Source organism: Aulostomus chinensis, chromosome 10 (assembly GCF_037954235.1).
Source record: "Aulostomus chinensis isolate RoL2024-O1b breed Wild chromosome 10, RoL_Achi_v1.0, whole genome shotgun sequence".
Classification (NCBI taxonomy): Eukaryota; Metazoa; Chordata; class Actinopteri; order Syngnathiformes; family Aulostomidae; genus Aulostomus; species Aulostomus chinensis.
The window spans coordinates 29,285,186-29,306,128 of NC_141329.1; the positions used below are offsets into that span (position 1 = coordinate 29,285,186).

At 47.2% G+C, this 20,943-nt stretch overlaps 1 protein-coding gene and 1 long non-coding RNA gene across 5 annotated transcripts; one reads left to right on the forward strand and one right to left on the reverse strand.

Moving 5' to 3' along the window:
• Window positions 1-1,119: 1,119 nt before the first annotated feature.
• On the reverse strand, window positions 1,120-6,854 carry LOC147255229 (uncharacterized). Its single transcript, XR_015118239.1, has 3 exons — window positions 6,598-6,854; window positions 1,566-1,668; window positions 1,120-1,194 (listed from the first exon to the last, which is right to left on the reverse strand). It is a non-coding gene; the product is annotated as an uncharacterized LOC147255229 (long non-coding RNA).
• Window positions 6,457-19,322, forward strand: LOC147255230 (nesprin-2). 4 transcript variants are annotated; one of them, XM_086215304.1, is made up of 13 exons: window positions 6,457-7,107; window positions 13,115-13,351; window positions 13,468-13,618; window positions 13,983-14,081; window positions 14,201-14,335; window positions 14,463-14,657; window positions 15,042-15,171; window positions 15,238-15,384; window positions 15,491-15,591; window positions 16,342-16,551; window positions 17,010-17,162; window positions 17,261-17,316; window positions 17,785-19,322. In XM_086215304.1, exons 2-13 carry the CDS (start codon window positions 13,140-13,142, stop codon window positions 18,032-18,034), a joined length of 1,839 nt encoding a protein of 612 aa, XP_086071430.1. In that variant the 5' UTR covers window positions 6,457-7,107; window positions 13,115-13,139; the 3' UTR covers window positions 18,035-19,322. The 4 variants fall into 4 exon arrangements, with proteins under 4 accessions (XP_086071430.1, XP_086071427.1, XP_086071428.1 ...); XM_086215301.1 differs by having other exon boundaries at window positions 6,906-7,107; window positions 13,899-14,081; XM_086215302.1 differs by having other exon boundaries at window positions 6,906-7,107; window positions 13,118-13,351; window positions 13,899-14,081.
• Window positions 19,323-20,943: the final 1,621 nt, after the last annotated feature.

The window sequence follows — 20,943 nt, forward strand, 5'->3', positions numbered from 1 at the left end:
GGCGAGCAGTTTAAAGGAAACTTTAATTTAAAAAAGTGGAAATAAAGAAAAATCCATAGTTGTGAGAAAAGTGTGCCTTTTATTTCCCTTTAATTTCTTACAAATCTGCAAGAATCTATTGAAGCACTGAACGGTTGAAGAGTAGATGAAAGACCACGCCCCCACGCCTCATGAATGAAAATATAACAACAATAAGAAGAATGATGTCTTCCAGTTACTGACCTCTCAGGTATCTTGCAATAAAACAATTCATCCAAACCAGAAGGGAGTTGACGCGCAGCAGCGTGTCACACCCACTCACGTCGGGCCGGCGGCCTGTGTGATGTCGCTCACGCCACATCCGGTCTGATCACCAGACGCGCGCGGCGGCCAGCCTCCACTCGTGGTTCTCTTCGTTCTGCTTCTGTCAGGGACAAAAACATCAGACAACAAAGTCACTGTCTATTTCACACCCCCCCCCCCCCCCCAGCAGCTCATTACACTGTGTTTAAATACACACTGCTGGTACACTTTGAAGTACCAGGCATGTATTTTTGCATGTGTGAATACTCACATATTGTCCTACAAAATATTTAATTTTATGTACAACTATTCTATTTTGTGATACAATGTATACTGTGTGTGTGTGTGTGTGTGTGTGTGTGTGTGTGTGTGTGTGCCCAGTCGCTGCAGGTCAGTCTCAAGTTGTTTCTATGAAGTTTTAGATTTTTGCTGGAGCCTCATCAACAGTTGTTTAATGTTGAAGGATCAATAAAAACTATTTAACATTTTAAAGTCAAAGAATAAAAAGTGTCTTCCCGAGAGGTGAGGTGGCGTATTAGTGCCCGACTTCTGAGGGAAGATCAAGAGCAGATCAATGAGCGAGGGCTCGTTAAGTCTCTCTGATGTGATCGATCAGCAGACATGAAAACAACGGCAGATTAAAGAACAGAAATTACATCCTCACTCAGGAGTTTCACGTCAGCTGGTTTTTATTCAGAGGTCAAAGGTCAGACTCAGATGAACTCAGCGGTTCTATCTGGACTCTGGATCTGACCAGAACATTTCCAGAGGTCTCGAGGTCTCTGTGGATGTTTTTCTGATTGTTCATCCCCGGAGACATGAGCCAGGTCAGAACCCGCCCGCCACACAGAACCTTACAAACTGAAGGAGGAAACCTTTCATGTGGCGACGATCAACTGTCAGCAAAACCTGCTGAAGACGGACGACACAGAAGAGAATGAACGTGGTTTCAACCTGCAGTCCAGGAGGAAACGTCTGACCTGACGCGTCCAGACGAGAGGTGGAAATGTTTTGATTTGCTACAGAGAAAGTCTGGATTTGTCATTTTGTTTTATGGTGAAAATTATCCTACGAACGACTTTTCCAGGCCTGGAAGTTCATTTTATAAAAATTCCATGAATTTCCAGGTTTGTTGAGACGGAATTAACTTTCTATGACTCACCTGAACTATCAGCCTTCACAGCCACTGAACTAACACAGTCAGTCTGATATCTGTCATACACACCTCAGTGTTCTCATGTGAGCCGTGTGTGTGTGTGTGTGTGTGTGTGTGTGTGACTTACATAATAAAGACCCTCTCAGTTATGTTTAGGCTGCAGTTCACTGGTCTGACCAGCAGGTGGCAATGCAGACAGAACTTTCATCTTTCATTGATGACTCTTTATCCTATAACAAACACACACATACACACACACACACACACACACACACACACAACAGGTCTGTGTAGCAGATCCAGTGGACTCTGTTCTCCAACAAAATACACATTTTAAACCCTGTTGACATGGAGACTCCATCTGCTCTGGTTGGAATCAGCTTTTCTCAGAGAAAACTCTGAGGTCCATGATGCATCGCTCCAGGGCCACTAGGGGGCAGCATGGCACCCGTCAGCTGTATCTTCTTTCTTCTGCTCAAAGGGCTACACTTTGCGGCACAGAAACATCCAGCAATGCAACAAGGCTCATTCAGGCACCTCAGGGTCTCACCCATCAGAATTGGTTTGGAGGCGTTCTGTCTGCTTATGGGTTGCACCAGGGTACTATTACTATTACTATTACTATTATTACTATTACTATTACTATTACTATTATTACTTTTACTATTACTATTACTATTATTACTTTTACTATTACTATTACTATTACTATTATTACTTTCACTATTACTATTACTATTATTACTTTTACTATTATTATTACTTTTACTATTACTATTACTATTATTACTTTCACTATTACTATTACTATTATTACTTTTACTATTATTATTACTATTACTATTACTATTACTATTATTACTTTTACTATTACTATTACTATTATTACTTTTACTATTACTATTACTTTTACTATTACTATTACTATTACTATTACTTTTACTATTATTTTTACTATTACTTTTACTATTACTTTTACTATTACTTTTACTTTTACTATTACTTTTACTATTACTTTTACTTTTACTATTACTATTATTACTTTTACTATTACTATTACTTTTACTATTACTATTATTACTTTTACTATTACTATTACTTTTACTATTACTATTATTACTTTTACTATTACTTTTACTATTATTACTTTTACTATTACTATTACTATTATTACTTTTACTATTACTATTACTTTTACTATTACTATTACTATTACTTTTACTATTATTTTTACTATTACTTTTACTATTACTTTTACTATTACTTTTACTATTACTATTATTACTTTTACTATTACTATTACTATTACTTTTACTATTACTTTTACTATTACTATTACTTTTACTATTACTTTTACTATTACTTTTACTATTACTATTACTTTTACTATTACTATTACTATTACTTTTACTATTACTTTTACTATTACTATTACTATTACTTTTACTATTACTATATATACTACCAGTACTAAATATATAAAGTACACGCAAGTACTCAAGTCAAAGTACGACAATGAGGTCAGCGGTTCATCTTCACTGGCGTTGTCATTTAATTTTGCTGCATCTACTAGCTTCTGACTACTAGCAGAGGCACTAACGTTAAGGCGCTAAGCTTTGTACTCCCACGCTGATTTAGTTCTGGTTGAAGTGAATTTTGAAGACAGCACGACTGTATGGCCATTGACGATGTTTTACAAGTACAGCACTTTAATTAGCTGCAGACAAACTTAAAATGAGACGCTGACAGGAGGTAGAAAAACACCCAAACACACGACGTGACAAAGTAGCAGGCAGTTAGTGAACATCAGCGAAAACTCCTTGTCTCTTTTATTCACCAAAAATTTTGTTTATTCCTTGACATGCAGAAACGTGCAAGAATACGTGAATAAAGGAAGTACTTTTACTTCACTTTTACTTGGTAGCTGGTTTGAATCACCTGTTTCTCTGTTTAAGATAGTTTTAATGAAAATGTCTCAAGAGGCACTGCAGCTCACGGAGGGGAAAAAAATGTCCACATTAAAAAGGTCAGAGATGATGTAGCAGCACACACACACACACACACACACACACACACACAGAAAACACACACAGAAAACACACACACAGAAAACACACACACACAGAAAACACACACAGAAAACACACACAGAAAACACACACACAGAAAACACACACACACATACACACACACAAACACACATACACAGAAAACACACACACACACAGAGAAAACACACACACACATACACAGAAAACACACGCATACAAACACACACAGAAAACACACACACAGAAAACACACACAGAGAGAAAACACACACACATACACAGAAAACACACACAGAAAACACACACACACACATACACAGAAAACACACACATACAAACACACAGCCGCTCATTTGAAGAAAAGCAGTGAGGGGAAAGTTGAGCGCTGAAGAGGTGGTGGGGGGGGGGGGTCTGATGGCTGATTGGTCAGCTTGGGGCTCTGGGGGCGTTCTGATTGGTGCCTTTGGGCCACAATAGGAGCCGGGATTGGCTGACAGGTGGACAATAGCCGTGTCATTGGTCAGTGCATTAAACAAAAGGCTGTTTGGGTACTCAGGCGGAAAGGTGTGGAGGTCAGTGTGTGTGTGCGTGTGTGTGTGTGTGTTTTTTGTGTGTGCAATGCTCATTGTGTTGTAAAGAAGGGTGAAACATCTTCTCCGTGTTGGGAAAATATCCTCCATGCTTTAGGGAGAAGGAAATTGAAGCGTTTGAATGCGTAGTTTGTGTTTTGCAGCCTGTTCCCAGACGTTTTGATGCGTCTGCTGGTCATTATTGCGCCTGCAGACAAGAAGTGCTGATTATTATCACAACGAATCAATGAACGGTTTCATCTCTAAATGTTATGATAATCTTAAAAAGACTCATTTCAATCCCCAGAGCCCAAAGCGACACGTTCAGTTACCTTCTTTTCCATCCAACAGTCCAAACCCAAGTAATCTTAATTTTCTATCATGACAAAAATTCGCAGCAATTCCTGATAGTTCAGAGTCTGGAAGCAGCAAATGCTTGATGTTTGTTGTTTGAAAATTGCCTGAAACAATAAACCAACGATGGAAACGGTTGTGGATTGACTCTGCTCACTGGTCGTTATTCATTTCATCTGGTACTTCATGCAGCTCCACCGCATGTTACAGGACCGACTGCTACACGTTTGCTTCTACAAAGTCTCCGTTGTTGTTGCTCATTTCTGGAAGTTTGAAAGCCGGAATTCATGTTCCAGAATGATTGTCTGATGAATCTTGTATCACTCCTGAATCACCGCTCAACTGATTTACTAAGACGAGATTCGGAGTATCAGTGTTTATTCAGACACATTCAGCTGTGTACTACATTACAACGGCAGCATTGAGGAGTCATGAACTCCTCCAGCGAGTTAACGTTTGAGAGGAGTTCAGCAGGACCTCAGCGTGAGTTCCTTTTCATCGCCATGGCAACACAACTGGTGGGTCTCAAATACACAGCCTTTGCATTGCTGGTTTGGTGTCAGTTGCAGCCCGTTTGCTCAGTATCTTTACCGCCATCATCCCTCTGGTCTCCCTCAGTTCCACTCTGACGGGACTGGAACCCATAACTTCTGAGTACACTCTAGTAGTCTGACGCCCCTTCCATCCCACTGCAGCGGCACAAATACAGAGGCGGTCTTACAGTCATGAGTGTCCCTGATGACCTCAGACGCCACCGACCCGCCTCCTGGCCTATGTTCGCCGTTGAACCCACTCGTGACCACTGGTAGTCATAAATGCAGTAGCTGACTGTCTCAGAGTGATTGTCTCGCCAGAGCGCCATTGGTCGTAGCTGTAAATACCCTCAGAACGGCCGTCTTATGTAATTTCCTGCTAAACCCCTTTTTGAAAAATGGCGCTTATGTAACCCTCCTATAACATCAGGTCTCATTTAGATGGAGATAAAGTCTCTGCACCGTCGGTGAGCTCGTTCAGACGTACGCAAATCAAGCAGAGGTGTGTGCGCGCACACGTATACACATCACACACATGCACACACACGACACGTATACACATCACACACATATACACATCACACACATGCACACACACGACACGTATACACATCACACACGTATACACATCACACACATGCACACACACGACACGTATACACATCACACACGTATACACATCACACACATGCACACACACGACACGTATACACATCACACACGTATACACATCACACACATGCACACACACACGACACGTATACACATCACACACATGCACACACACGTATACACATCACACACATGCACACACACGTATACACATCACACACATGCACACACACGTATACACATCACACACATGCACACACACACGACACGTATACACATCACACACATGCACACACACGTATACACATCACACACATGCACACACACACGACACGTATACACATCACACACATGCACACACACGTATACACATCACACACATGCACACACACACGACACGTATACACATCACACACATGCACACACACACGACACGTATACACATCACACACATGCACACACACGACACGTAAACACATCACACACGTATACACATCACACACATGCACACACACGTATACACATCACACACATGCACACACACGACACGTATACACATCACACACGTATACACATCACACACATGCACACACACGACACGTATACACATCACACACGTATACATATCACACACATGCACACACACGTATACACATCACACACATGCACACACACATCACACATGTATACACACGTATACACATCACACATGTATACACATCACACACATGCACACACACGTATACACATCACACACATGCACACACACATGCACACACGTATACACACGTATACATATCACACATGTATACACATCACACACATGCACACACACATCACACATGTATACACATCACACACATGCACACACACGTATACACATCACACACAAGCACACACATGCACACACACATCACACACGTATACACACGTATACATATCACACATGTATACACATCACACACATGCACACACATCACACACGTATACACACATACAAACAATAAAACCATGTGTATGGAGAGAGAGAGACAACATACTGGTGTACTGTGACATGGAGAACTGCAGTCTCAGGTGTCCTGGTGCGGTTACCGATGTAAACACGTCAGAGGGCCGCGTCCCATTCCAAAATCATCTCCACTTTCATGTCTCACAATTTTTTTTCCTGCAGATGTTTATGTTTCCTTCACGTGATGGAAACAAGCATACATAAATATGAAATCAAATCCAAATCAAGAGGTGAGAATCAGGTTTGTGTCACTAAGGAGCTGAACCAGGAAACACCCGAGGACGTGGTTTAACGAAATGGGACGCAGGTAAACGAGCTGAGCCGCTGTCACGTGACATAGGTGAGCGCCGTCAGGTGTGTGCGCGCGCAGCAGCGGGTTCAGAGGGGGCGCGGCCTCTAATCTACGTGCAGCAGGTAGCCTCACTTGCAGCAGACTGACAGCATCTCACCGCTCAGCACTTCAGCTCACCTGAGACCCCGGGAGCACCGGGACCTCCTCCTGCGGTCTCGTTTGTCCTGAGATGAGCTGGACCTCCAGCGCGTGAGTGAAACCTGCCGATGCACTAACCGGGCTCGTTACAACACGTTCATCGCCTCACTCTCGTTTCACTCCGACTTCCGGTTTGTTAAGGCGCGTGACAATTGTGAAGCCAAACTGGTGTTTGTGTGTCAGGAGACATGATGTCATCATATCAGGAACCGGTTTGTTTTGTGTGTGTGTGTGTGTGTGTGTGTGTGTGTGTGTGTGTGTGTGTGTGTGTGTGTTGCGACTCAAGTCAAACCTGTGTTACCATGGTTACGCTGGTGCCATGCTGGTGGGAGGGAATCGAACTCCATTGATGTTGGGTGGAACTCCTGTCCTGACAGTTGGAGTTTGACTTTGGTGTCCGACTGTCATTTTCTTCCCTTCAGCTCAAACACTTGCGGGGGGGGGGGGGGGGGGGGGGGGTCTCTTGTTGAAGGAGGAATCTTCCTCTCTTCTGCCCAGGATGGTTGTACCTCAGTGGAAAGGTTAACAAAACACTCATCAACTTGTCCAGTAACATTTCCTTTGGCACACGAACAGATGCTGAGTCAGCGTGGAGACTTCAGTCTCACCACCTGAAGGATGGAGTAGAAGAGGCCCTGATGTCCGGGTCCCTCAGTCTTACACTCTCTCGGCTCCACCCGGGCAGGGGGGAGCGCATCCTCGTCGCGTGCCAGTATTTTTCCATGTTAAGCCAATCAAGAACGGCAGAGTTTGTGGGTGTGGCTCTAATCTGATGTGCAAGCTGCAACAAACAGGAAACACTTGATTAAAATGAAAGCGTGACTTCCTGTTTTAGTAAGCATGAGAATAAAAGCAGAGTTAGCCAACACTCTGAATACCCAGGAGGTGAAGGGGTGGTGCTGTTGAGGGAGGAGACCTGCAGGTAGATGTTGATGATGCAGGGATTTCCCTCCAATATGCACATCCTCCAGCTGCGAGCAGGAAGGTGAAGGTGTCAGGAATGTTTGGGCGTCTGGCAGGATCCGGATCCTCGCCGCAGCTGAACTGTGGCATCACTGTGTGCTGTCATCAGGTGTTTGATGGGCAGAGGTAGCGACTGCGTCTGAGGTTGTCCGGGGGAACGAAACTACTGGAACACTTGGATCACGCTTGGAGTAGAAAGACCGCTTTGGTCGCTGCTCAGGTCCCTGGTCCAGCACAGGTCCTGAATGTCCCTGGGTTCAGTGAACGCCACCTGTCACCTATCGTATAACCGTGGCTTCAGTTTCACCGCCATTCAGGTCACGGTGGTGGTGGTCCGAGTCAGCAGACTGCAGCTTGACCCGCCTGGAGCAGAGTGAACAAAGACCTCACTGCGTCACCTTTCACGTCGAAGGCTTTGATGACTTCTGCCCAACATTCATTCGTTCATTTTCAAGCTGAACACTCCGTGACCAGCTTCCTTCTCAAGGGTGTCAAGAAAATCACATGCCAAACAAGAAAAGACCAAAATGGCTGAAAATCCGTGGTGATATTTTTAAAGTGGTACTTCAACCAAATGTGTATTTTTGCCACAAAAGTACTTGCTCATGGCTTTAAAAAACCTAATCTGGGAGCCAATTTCGTTGAGCTTGAGTCAAACTAAGCATTCGCAGAGAAGCAGAAACCACTGCTGCTGTTGGACCTGAGCGCTGGTCATGTGACTGCTGGTCGCGTTGAGACAGTCATGGTTTCACACTTGAGGCTTCTGTTGAAATGATGATGGTTGTTGATTGCTAGCGGAGGTTGATGCTGAATGAATGCTTGTCCTCACGGTGGCGCTGCAGCACAGGCCCCTCCCAGCTGCAGTGCTGTCCCTCTGGGGAAATGTCAGGATTACTGACTGACTTCCTGTCGTAATCCTGATGTTCTACAGATACAAACTAAACAGCCTCAGAAGCAGATACCAGTCTGACACCATCGTCACTCTCCGGGTTTTAGTTGGCGTCTGATCCTCCCTTCTCATCCCAAACGCTCTCGTCTTTCAGGCTGTATCACTCACCGCTGCCTTGGACGCCGCCGCCACTGCCGGCTTAGTCCGTTTAACATTCAAATCTCTGCAGAAATGTATTTGGGTCATGAGATTCAGATCTGTGAGGTAAAAAGCCTCCCGACACCTTCAGAAATGTCACAAAGTCCCTTTTAGCCCGGAACCGAATGTGACTTAATCTCTGAGCTCCGAATGATAAAGTTCCCTCAGTCTCGTCTCATCAGACTCTCGTCGCGCTGCTGCGGCGTTTTAGGAAGAGGAGCGGGAGAGCGAGCGTGTTTTTACACCGTGTCCTGCTGCCCAGCTGGAGCTGGTGTGTTCTGACCCGCTTGGGCCAGTCTGGTTAGGTTCCGAGGAGGGGAACATGGCAGATAGGAAGGAATCATGGTTCCTGGTGGGAACTGTGTTGTGTGGACGTGTTTTTGGTCAAACTCACAGGCCCTAATGTCAAATCTGCGGCGTCTGGAGTCTTTCAGCCAATCACAATCAAGTTATTGATATTGTGATATTGTTACACCAACCAGCGAAAGGGAGTGAAGCTGGAATCTCCCCTTGTGTCCTCAGAGAAAACAGGTTCATGTTACACAGGAACTGGATTGTTCTTCTTCCCAGAACCAGAAGCTGCTGACGGATCCGTTTACCTGCAGTGAATAAAGCGAATAGTTGCCTTTATGGCGCGAGGCTATCAGCTTTACACCACCAGGAGAGCGAGACCAGGACGAATCCTACACAGAGGACAAGGTCACAGTGGAGCTTTGGGAAGCTGGTTTGAAAAACCTGCAGTTGATTGACAAGCATGAAGTTAGAGTGAGATGGTCAGGTGACCTGAGCGACGTCCACCTGCCTCACAGGGACTTTACTCTCCAATATGAGCGCCTATGACGGCGAGGCCACATCTCTGCTGTCACGTCCAGCAACGTCCTGAGAGAGACGTTCTACTGGAGGACGTTCCATGACCAGGAGACTTCAACAAGATGACCCTCCTCCATCATAGACCGTGATGAAGATGAGGAGGAGGAGGACCCTGGATTCCCGTCCTGCGTCGTCTCTGAGGAGGACACAGAGGCTGAACCGTGTTGATGTTTAATCAAAGATGAGGGCTTTTGCTGTCAGCGACCCACCAGTGATGTCACAGAGGCCGTGACTCATGGTCACGTGACCTGTAATTCCTGTCCTCCCAGAGAGTGAAAGTAGAGTTGAGAGTTTAGAGCTCCTCCATCAGCTGTGTGATTGACAGCGTGGTGGTGATGTCACGCTGGTGTGCAGCTTCTAGGTTGGTTGGGGACGAGTCATGTGATACCTGAATCAGTCGCTGTGGTTCTGAGAGTCGAGACTTCCTGTCACCTTCATCGCCTCATCAGCTGAGGGTGATTTCCTCAGCAGCTCTCGTGTCTCAAAGTGGTTTGGTGCCACTCAAAATTTGAAGGTTTCTGTGTGTTTTTTGGTCAGTTGTTATTGATTGTTGTTATTGACGTTGTTCATGTCGTCTATCTAGCGTCTCCATGGAAACAAGCCCATCCTAACGAGAGAACTCCAACCTTTCTGTAGAGTAGAAGAACAAAGTTGTGATACAATAAATCAAATCACATGTCTTTATCAGCATTTCTCCTTATCAGACTTTCCAGGGAGAGTCTGTCTCTGTCTCTGAGGGTCCGTCTGTGTCTCTGTGGGTCCGTTAGCGTCTCTGCGGGTACGTTGGCGTCTTTATGGGTCCGTTAGTGTCTCTCAGGGTCCGTCTGTGTCTCTCAGGGTCCAACTGTGTCTCTGTGGGTCCGACTGTGTCTCTGTGGGTCCGACTGTGTCTCTGTGGGTCCGTTAGCGTCTCTGCGGATCCGTTGGCGTCTTTATGGGTCCGTTAGTGTCTCTCAGGGTCCAACTGTGTCTCTGTGGGTCCGACTGTGTCTCTGTGGGTCTGACTGTGTCTCTGTGGGTCCGTTAGCGTCTCTGAGGGCCCGTTGGCGTCTTTGTGGGTCCGACTACAATACTACAATTCTACAATTTCATTTAGCAGACGCTTTTGTCCAAAGCGACGTACAACACAAGCAAGAATTCAGACTTAATTAAAGAAAAGTCCATAGTAGCGCCATCTAGTGGCAGAAGAAGTGTCGCCCCCCCACCCCTCTTTTTAAAAATTTTTTATATAACAAACATACAACATCACCCAACCCAGTTAGTGCTACATAGTCACTAAGTGCTGGGTCTTGGACCCTCTGACTGATTCTACCACAGGACAAAGAGGAGTAGAGTCAGGTTCAGTGCCTCGGTGCTCTCTGAACAATTGAGTCTTCAATTGTCTCTTAAAAGTAGACTGTACCTCTGAGGGTCCGTTAGTGTCTCTCAGGGTCTGTCTGTGTCTCTCAGGGTCCAACTGTGCCTCTGAGGGTCCGTTAGTGTCTCTCAGGGTCCGACTGTGCCTCTGAGGGTCCGTTAGCGTCTCTGAGGGTCCGTTAGTGTCTCTCAGGGTCCAACTGTGCCTCTGAGGGTCCGTTAGCGTCTCTGAGGGTCCGTTAGTGTCTCTCAGGGTCTGACTGTTCCTCTGAGGGCCTGTTAGTCTGTCTGTGGGTCCGTTGGCATCTCGGTGGGTCCGTTAGCGTCTCTGAGGGTCCGTTGGCATCTCGGTGGGTCTGTTAGCGTCTCTGAGGGTCCGTTGGTGTCCGGCTACAATAATCGGTGTCATTGCGGAGTTTTATTTGTTTAATTTCCGTGTCAGTCGGGACCTCCCAGTTATGCTGAGTCTTGCATGTCCTTTGATATAATTTGATTTAATTAATGGATTTCAGGGGGACATAAATTAATTGTCACGATGCTAATCTGTGTTGCTTTCAGGTGTTTGCACAGCTGCTTTGTTCCCCAATGAGAAGGCTCCACCTGTGGAGACCCCGGTTGCGACAGCCAATGAGCTCTGAGCTTGTAATTTCGCTGTTCTGTGTATTCCACCTATCAGGCCTCATGTCTTCCTCCTGTCCTTAAGCGCTGCGGTGCCGTGAGCCCACTCGTGTGTTGAATCTGGGCTCACGAGTATGAGTCGACCCGCCCGACCAGAACTGATGACATCACCTCAGTACATCTGTTTAGATGTTGGTTTGAATGGAACAGCAAGACAAAAGCATATGAATGAAAGGACGACTGTTACAGGACCGGAGCTTAAAGTGTGTGTGTGCGTGCGTGCGTGCGTGCGTGCGTGTGTGTGTGTGTGTGTGTGTGTGTGTGTGTGTGTGTGTTGCCAGCAACAGTGTGGTGTGCAGCTTCAAGCTGGGGACTCATCAAATGTTACAGATGCTGTGTGTGTGTGTGTGTGCGTGCGCGCGTTTGTGTGTGTGGAGCAAATGTTAATATTGTGTTCTCTGGAGGTGATCACTGTTGCAAAGGCAGGAGAGTGAGGTCAACTGTCGTCGGGCGGAACAGAAAATAGATTTTAATTAAACCACCCTTGTCCCACTCACACACGCCCTCACCCAGGTGTATGACATCCAGGTGTGCGTCCTTTAAAATGTAACTTGACCCACTGACATTGTGAGGCAATGAGGAGGTACCTTTTATTCCTCTGAGTCTGTTGTTGGCAGTGGAGCTCCGCCCACTCATTGTGCACAGGTCTGTGACAGGAAGCACCAGAAATGCCAGATGGTGGTGGTTTTTCAGGCAGTGGGAGGAGCCTCAGTGTGAGAGAGCAGAGGAGGGTTTTATGTTTCAAAGGTATTGTTGACACTCGTCTTTTGCCATTTTAAATGATCATAACCTGATGGAATTTTACTGGCAGGTTTCATGAGGGACATGTGGTCATGTGACACCTACAGGTGTAGCATACAGAACACTGGAGGACACCTGTGGCTACCAGTACCTCCAGTTCCAGGAGATAATGGTCGGAAGGAGCTGATGATGTCAGAATCTGCTGAGAATGAGGATGTTTGTATTTTAGACTGATTTAACCATCTGGTTAACCACATCACTTCCTGTGGCATTTCGGTGGCGTGCCAGTCCTCTACATAAAGCAAGAGATGAGGTGTTTATTTGTATGAGAGAGTTAAAGTGGCGCTGTCTTCTGTTGACCAGCAGGTAAAGCTGCCGTGATGTCAGGATGCCTGGAGTAGAACCGCCCCCTCCAGACCGCCACGGTGGCGCTGTCCCCTCATCAACTGAAGGACCAGACCATAGCCCCGAGGAGGAGTTGAGGGGCATGGAGCAGATCCTGGATCTGTCTGAGTCTCCGATGCGTTTCACCCCATCTTCCTGGGAGTGGGACGGGGAGGATGAAGACGTCAGCTGGAGCCGAGATGGAGACCTGCAGGGGTGAGTCGATGATGTCACGTTTATGATGAGAAGTGCTGAGATGAGAAACAGAACGTGTTTGCAGTCGGAGGCTTCTTTCGGGGTCAGAACTAACGCGACTCTCTCGGCCGTTCCAGGCTGGAGCAACGGTGGATCCTCTGGCACGGGTTTATGAAGGAACACGCCCACCTGGATGCCTGGCTGCGATTGGCCGAGCAGGCCGTCACTTCGCAGGACCCTGCTCATATCACCTACCTGACTGCCAAGGAAGAACTGAGGAAGTTTGAAGTGAGAATTTAAATGTAAAACCCAAACAGAAGCGTGTGATCACGTGACCTGTTGAGACTTTCAGGCAGTAGTGGCGGCGTGGCTGAGGCGGTGACTCAGGGTGAAAACTGATGACAAAATAATCCGGGAAAACGATGATTTAGCTGTTCTTGCCTCAGTACTCAACGTGTATCTGGCGTCTAACTCGCCGCTATCACAGCCCCCGCCACCACTGTAAATGATTCTAACTCTGGTGTGTGTGTGTGTGTGTGTGTGTGTGTGTGTGTGTGTGTGTATTTAGAGGCTGTGTTCTGAGGCGGGATCCCGACTTGTCCAGCTGGACCGTCTTACTCACAGGAATCGAATGTTGACTCCACTGTTTCAGGGCGCCATGCAGGCTCGGCTCTTGATGTCAGCGAGGGACTGCGGCCTACGGTGGGACGAGGTCAACGCCAAACTGGACTCCATCACAGGACGACTGAAGGTCGGAACCTTTTCTCTTCATATTTTGTTCTCCAGAAGAATCTTTAATGTTAATAAACGAACAAAACAAAAAGAACAGCCGCAGCCTCCAAAGATTCACCTGCGTTCCGTCTCTGGTAGCGGTTTGTCTCAGAGTGGGAGGAGTTTGAGGCAGAGAGGGAGGAGCTTTCCCTCCGATTGGCTGATCTGGATGTACGTCTTATGGAGATCCACCACATGACGGGAAACACCTGTGAGAAGCTACGACTGCTGCAGGTGTGTGTTCTTGCTGGTGTGGGTGTGTGTGTATGGGTGTGTTCATCCGTGTGTGTGTGTCTGTGTTACAGAGCTAAATGTTCTCTTTCTTCTCGTCTGTATTTGCTGTCTTTCTCTTCGCATGCAGTCATTCCAGCAATGTGTGTGTGTGAACTCGGGCCGCGTCAGCGTCCTGTTGCAGCGCGGCGAGGCGTTGATCCAGCGCAGTGAGGCCACTGACGCTCAGCACGTTGAGAGCCAACTACTGGAGCTTCTGCAACGATGCAACCACGTCTACAGCAACATCGCAAGAACACACACCTGGCTGCTCAGCATGAGACTAGTAAACACGCACGCACGCACGCACGCACGCACACACACACACACACACACACACACAGAAGCAGTAACCAAGGTTTTTGCAGTTGTTTGCTAAGTTCTTCTATTCTCTCATAGTTTCATGAAAATTAAAATGTCTTCTAGGATTTAAAGTGTTTGTTGTTGGCATCATATTTTATAATATTTGTATTGTGTATTTAAAAAGAGTGAAAACATTTTCTATATTTGCATTCCCATAATGCAACTGTGTGGAGGGCTGAGCTTAGCTGGTCCTCGGCGGTTCTTCCATCTCTCAGACGTGTGTCTCCAGTTCAGGAGACAAAAGCTCGAGTCCTGAACGTCTCCAGGAGAGTCCAGGCTCACCCTCCTGTTCTCTCTGGTCCTGCAGGTGTTTGAGGACGACGGGATTCTGTCTCCGCCTCCAGACTCTGGTTGTCCTTCTGAGAGTTTCCAAGAGGAGGAAGGAGCGCTTGATAAAGCTCTCCTGGACCTCCCTGTGCTGTCCAACCTCCCTGAAGGTGAGCCGGTGTTAGTTAATAGTCAGAAAGAACGAAAAGTCTGCAACAAGACAACTCTCCCCCCAGACTCAGCATCATCCCTTTACCTGCCCCCTCCATCACTGGCGTCTCCTTCCCATGAGCACCAGGGGCTGGAGTGGGACCCCTCTGTTGATATCGGACGATCCGTCTCCCATAACGATGCTGACTCATCATATTTCAGTGCCTGTACAGGTAGGAAGTCCGTCATTGAAGGAGATGGTCAAACTTTTCACCCCTCAGGAGCTGGCGTGTGTGTGTGTATGTGTGTGTGTGTGTATGTGTGTGTGTGTGTGTGTAGGTCTGTGTCACATGGATGGCCTGAAGACGCGGAGCTACCTCAGTTCCCTCGGCTCTCAGTCTGACATCAGTAATGATGTCACCAACCAGGAAGCAGAGTTGGTGAGTGTCCGCCGCCGCCATCATATGAGATGTCAGGAGTCAGAATCTCTGAAGGGTTCAAACATGAAGTCAGCCAGCTTCTGTCTGTTCTTCTGTTCTACCCTTTTCCTTTCAATATCACACTTCCTCATCATCAAAAGCTAAGGAACAGCCCGTCAGCGGCGTTGACGCTCCGGTTAACTCACCAGAACTGAACCAAGACAACAAGAAGCTTTTTCCATTTTCATTTTGCAAAATGAAAAATCCACTTTTTCAAAGGCCTCTGCTGTAGATGACAAGCTTTGACCCGAACCTACGATCTGAAAGTGTCAGAGTCCAGAGGAAGAACTCAGGCCTTCCTTCTCTACACATTCAGTCCAGGATCCTGAAGGCTGAGACCCCATCAGGCCTGGACCACGTGCTGCTCCCGTCCCCGTCGTTCTGCTGCGACCCAAAGGCTTTGTGTCTCATTTATGTTCCCACGCAGCAGCTTTCTGAAAACGTTGTGCGTCTCACCTCGTCTCCACCTGACTGACAGGATGCAGCGTCTCTACATGTAGTCGGGCGCACAAGTTTCCTTTTTGAGCTTTACTTTGGTGAGACAGGAGTGGGACGTGGCGGTTGGTGTGAGAACAGAAATGAATACTCGGGGGGGGGGGGGGACCTGCGTTAGCATCTCATTACAGCTGACGGACACATCAGAGTGAGTCCTCGCGCACGAGTGCAGCTCCGGCGTTCATCTCCAGTGGTTATGATGCGTTTCCTTCGCAGCAACCGGAGCGATTTCCCATCTCACCTGGGAGCGCTGGGACTCGGCTGTCAGAGGACCTGTGGGTGACCTCCACTCCTAACCGGCACGGCCACGAGCCAGCCAGCTTCGATGGAGGCCGTGTGACTGCTTGGCTGAGATTCCAGAGCCCCGCCCCTCCAGACAGAGGGACTTCCTGTTCTGAAGCTGTGCAGACTGATGGACAGGTGAAGGTGAGTGCTGATGGGACGCCATCTTCTGACATAGGTGTGAAGATAAACTCCAGTCTCCCTCTAAACCCCAGCGGGTACTGGATACGCCCACATTTGATCAGCTGCAATCACCTTGCTGACATCGTGCCAGCTCCGGGGTCGGGGGGGGGGGGGCGGCGTACAAGCTTGTCTTTTGACTCACGCTCTGGAGATGCAGCGACTGGTTGGGGAGGCACTTCCTCCCATCCCCCCCATCCTTCCTCCCGCCCTTCCTCCCACCCCCCCCATTCCTTCCTCCCGCCCCTCCTCCCACCCCCCCATTCCTTCCTCCCGCCCCTCCTCCCCCTGGATGAAATGAAGACTGAACACAGAGGAGGAGAAGACTGATTTGTCTGAGTTCGAGCGATCTTGAGGTCGCGATGATGTGAGTTTGTCTGAACGTCATCACCGTTGTTGTCTTTTGACTGCTCTACCTGCAGGGAAGCCCCATCCAGCTGCAAGCCCGGGTCAGAGATCGCCAAAGTTGCCATGACAACACACACAACCTGCTTTTTTCCCCCTCCGCTTCACTGTCACTTGACCTCGGTGCCTCGCCTGACTGGGTAAAGGCCCAGTATCAACCTGATCCTCAGGTGAGGACATGTTGACCTCAGAAACAAAGCTAGTGTGGATTATTAGAACATCATGTTGTCTGGAGCTGCCGAGCATTAACAGACTCTCTGGGTTTCAGCCGGACTCAGTGACGTCCCGGTGTGAAGAAGCCAAGCTCCACCCCCCCGAACAAAGGTGAGGAAACTAAGATGGAAACGTTGCGGCTGCACCAAGATTGTAGGTGGATGCCGTCCTTCACACGCGTGAGGAGAAGCTGGCCAGGCCACAAACACACCTTTGATTGGGTCACTAGCAGAGTCGGATCACTTCTGGACCGCAGCAGAGGGAGACGCTGCGGGCGGGAACGTGTGGCGCCCAAGATTTGCCTTATTTTGCCTCTCAAAATTGGGGCTAATATGACGTAGAATGACCAGGCCAGCTGGGGCTGGGAAAGCTTCACGCTGGGAGATGTTTGGACAAAAGAGTTGAGGCCGAGAGTTTGGGGAGGGTTGTGGATATTTGCTTAACCAACAATAAATGGGATCCAGTCGCACGTCGACGAGTGAGTCCTCGTCAGACGTTTAAATCTGAAATATTTTGAACAACAATCAGTTGTGGTTCAATCGTGACGTAGCTGCTAAAATCATTCAGTACCGTTTTTAGGGAGTTTAGTGAAAATGCTGCCCAGCCAGACGAGGCGCTGACCCCCCTGTTGCTCCACCACAGCGTGACCTCCAGCAGCGGGGCTCCCTCATCCCGCCTCTCCCCAGCTCTCCTCTACTTCCTGCTGGCTGCATCTGTGGCTCTGCTAGCTTGCCTGATCTTGGGCGCCCTGGAGCCACCGTGTCATCGCAGCAGCAGGAGGCCGCCAGGCTTCCACCTGAGATACGTCAATGGGCCGCCACCTACATGATCGCCAGATCGCCGTTGACAGAGTTGGGATGAAGCACCTTCCTCAGGGTCTGCTGACCTGCCGTCCGCCACAGTCCCACTGACTCCTTCAAGCACAAGTGCACTTCGCAATAATCTGATGAATCTCAGGGAAGAAAAAAGCCGACAGTTCCTCTAACTAGTGTTCAAAGTTAATTTCTGTTTGTGACCTTTTAGTGTGCAGGGAGAAGTAAAACATTCAGAAGAGGCAAAAATTCTGGAGTGATACTTCACTCAAAAAGTGCTTTTTTACCTCTCAAGTCCAAACAAATCGGAGCCTTGAGTTCATTAAGATGTCCCTCCCTCCTCCATCACTTCTTAGAGACTCCAGACTGCAGGAAGATCCAGCCATGTAGATTTAGCTTGAAGCTAACGGAGGCCGATGCTAACAGCAGCTGAACTGTCCAGAAACGTCCTTTTACAAACTCTCCAGGTCATCCAGTATAACCCAGGGCTTCTTAATCCAGCTGTAAACATCTGTGTGCACATGAAAGGCGAAATCCAAGCATTTCTGTGAAACACCTCTGCAGGTCCCAGCTGAAGTTTCAGTGCTTTGTTTTAACTTGGTGTGACTCGATTGTGCCGTCCTAAACTGAAGTGTAATCTCAGATGATAAATTTATCTTCTCCTCTTGAGCACTTTCCATCGAACAGAAAACAAACTCTTACACTCTCGTTATTCCGCTTTACCCAAAGTCCAAACTTGAGAGCGATGAGTGGGAACTAAAGGGAAGCTGCAATATCAGTGACATTTCTGTTCCTGTAAGACTGGAGATCTAAAAGATAACCACATCCTCCCCCCGCCGGTGCTGAAGGGGCGGAGTTAATGTCACTTGTGAAACATGTTTTCACTCTGTATTTCATGTTTTTTTCAGACATTGATGAATTTAAACCATTTCAATTTATCTGAGTGGAAAATTGTGTCTCAAAATGAGACGATTGAGTCCAGACAATGTTTTTTTTCATGGAACAAATAAAATGAAATGTATGCAACATCTTCACTTTCTGAAAAATACTTCTGGAGGTCATTTTCATCTGTAACACTCACATTGATTTGACATCCAAGAGCATGAAGTGATGACGTGATGTGGGGGCTCAGAGAGTCGGACCGAGGGTTCTGGTTCTGGAGCGGCTCGTTCTGATCAGGGATGCAGAATAGCGAATATCTGATAGCTGATATTTGACAGCTGATTTGGCCGATGTTACTTTTAAAGATGTCGATGTTGTCAGAATAAAAACTTGATATATTCACATTTTGTTCGTAGTAAAAATAAAACTGTCAATTTTGAAAAAAAAGGACATTTTTCTTTATTTCCAAAACCTTTGGTGGTGATGAGCAAAGAAGAACGTCGGCAAAACCGGACAGACAGCGAAAAAATTGGGGAGTGACAGCACGTCTGCAGTTATTATGTTCACCGAAGAAGAACTCTGAACTGAGTTGTGAGTGCAGAGCAGATCTACGTTCCCTTCCCAACTGTGTGTGTGTGTGTGTGTGTGTGTGTGTGTGTGTGCGCGTGCGCGTGCGTGAATGTGAATGGCTGCAGGTTTTATGTTGCATCTTACAGCAGATTTGCGTGCTGGATCTCGTGCCATGCTCACGTGTAGGTTGAGTCACTGCGATTGGTGACACCGTTAATACATTTTGCAGGATTAACAGCACAGGACAAGCGTGTGTGTGTGTGTGTGTGTGAGAGAGAGAGAGAGTTAAGAGCACAACAGGAACTCTTTCTTGTCATTGTCTGTCACACATGCACACACAATTGTATTGTCAAGAGGCAGTAATTTATAGCTCACCAATGGCTACAAGGTGTGTGTGTGTGTGTGTGTGTGTGTGTGTGTGTGTGTGTGTGTGTGTGTGTACAGTACATACAGTGGTGGGCAGTTACATGGTTTTGAACCTTAATCATAGTTCTGGAGGTTCTGGAGTTGAGGCTCTGGAACGGGACCACTGGGCCCAGTTGAGGGTTGTTGTTGACTTGTGATGGTGAAGACGAGGAGCTGCACAGCGTATCAAATGTCCTCACGAGGACAGACGGACACACGTGTGAGACCCCGCCGCCAACGGAGCGCCGTCAGGCCTGCAGCTGCAGTAACCAGGATCAGTATGAAGGCTCATTACCAGAATTCCGGACGAGTCCTTCCTAGGGAATCTAGAGAACAATTCCACTTTTTTATTCTTCACATCGTCTGTGTGACGCTGGAAAGAGAGAAGGTTGTTTTCATGCAGCATTTTTCTCATACTTGCACTCACTGGTCCTGTGTCTGGCTGTACATTTGGCCTAAAAATGCTGAATTTTAAATCCACGCATTGTCCCATAAAGACAGTTTGTGTTCAGACAAGGCGAGTTTCTCCGGGGCTGCGTGTGGAAATGGGTCGTGGCGAAGGGGGAGGAGGGTGCATGAATGGACGTGATTGTAGCAATGAAGAAAACGTCTTAAATTCAGTTAGAGGGCAAATAATTTCTGTTAGCTGCGGTATCTGCTGGTGGACTTTTAACCCTGCGGTCGTGAGACATGCAGAGAGACAAGACACATTCCTGGCATCCTTTTAACCCCTAAAACTCCTCTGTTCACAAAATGACATCACCAGAGGTTTGTTCCAGGAACAGAGACTCCTCTCATCTCCAGATATTTGGCTCAAAGCTGCGCTGAGATGTCTTTCACAAGCATTTGAACCCAAGATCCAACATCTCTGACCTTAAAATGACCCATCATTAACAATCACATTTCATCCTAATTGTTATTTTTTCAGTTTTCAGGACTTTAACCTGTCCGGTAAAAGTTTTGGTTGATCAGCTTTTCTCAGGAACTTCACTTGTGATTTGCTGATTTGCAAATCACATTTTCCTGCAGTGAATTCGTGAATTTGTCCAAGACCACGATCACGTCAATA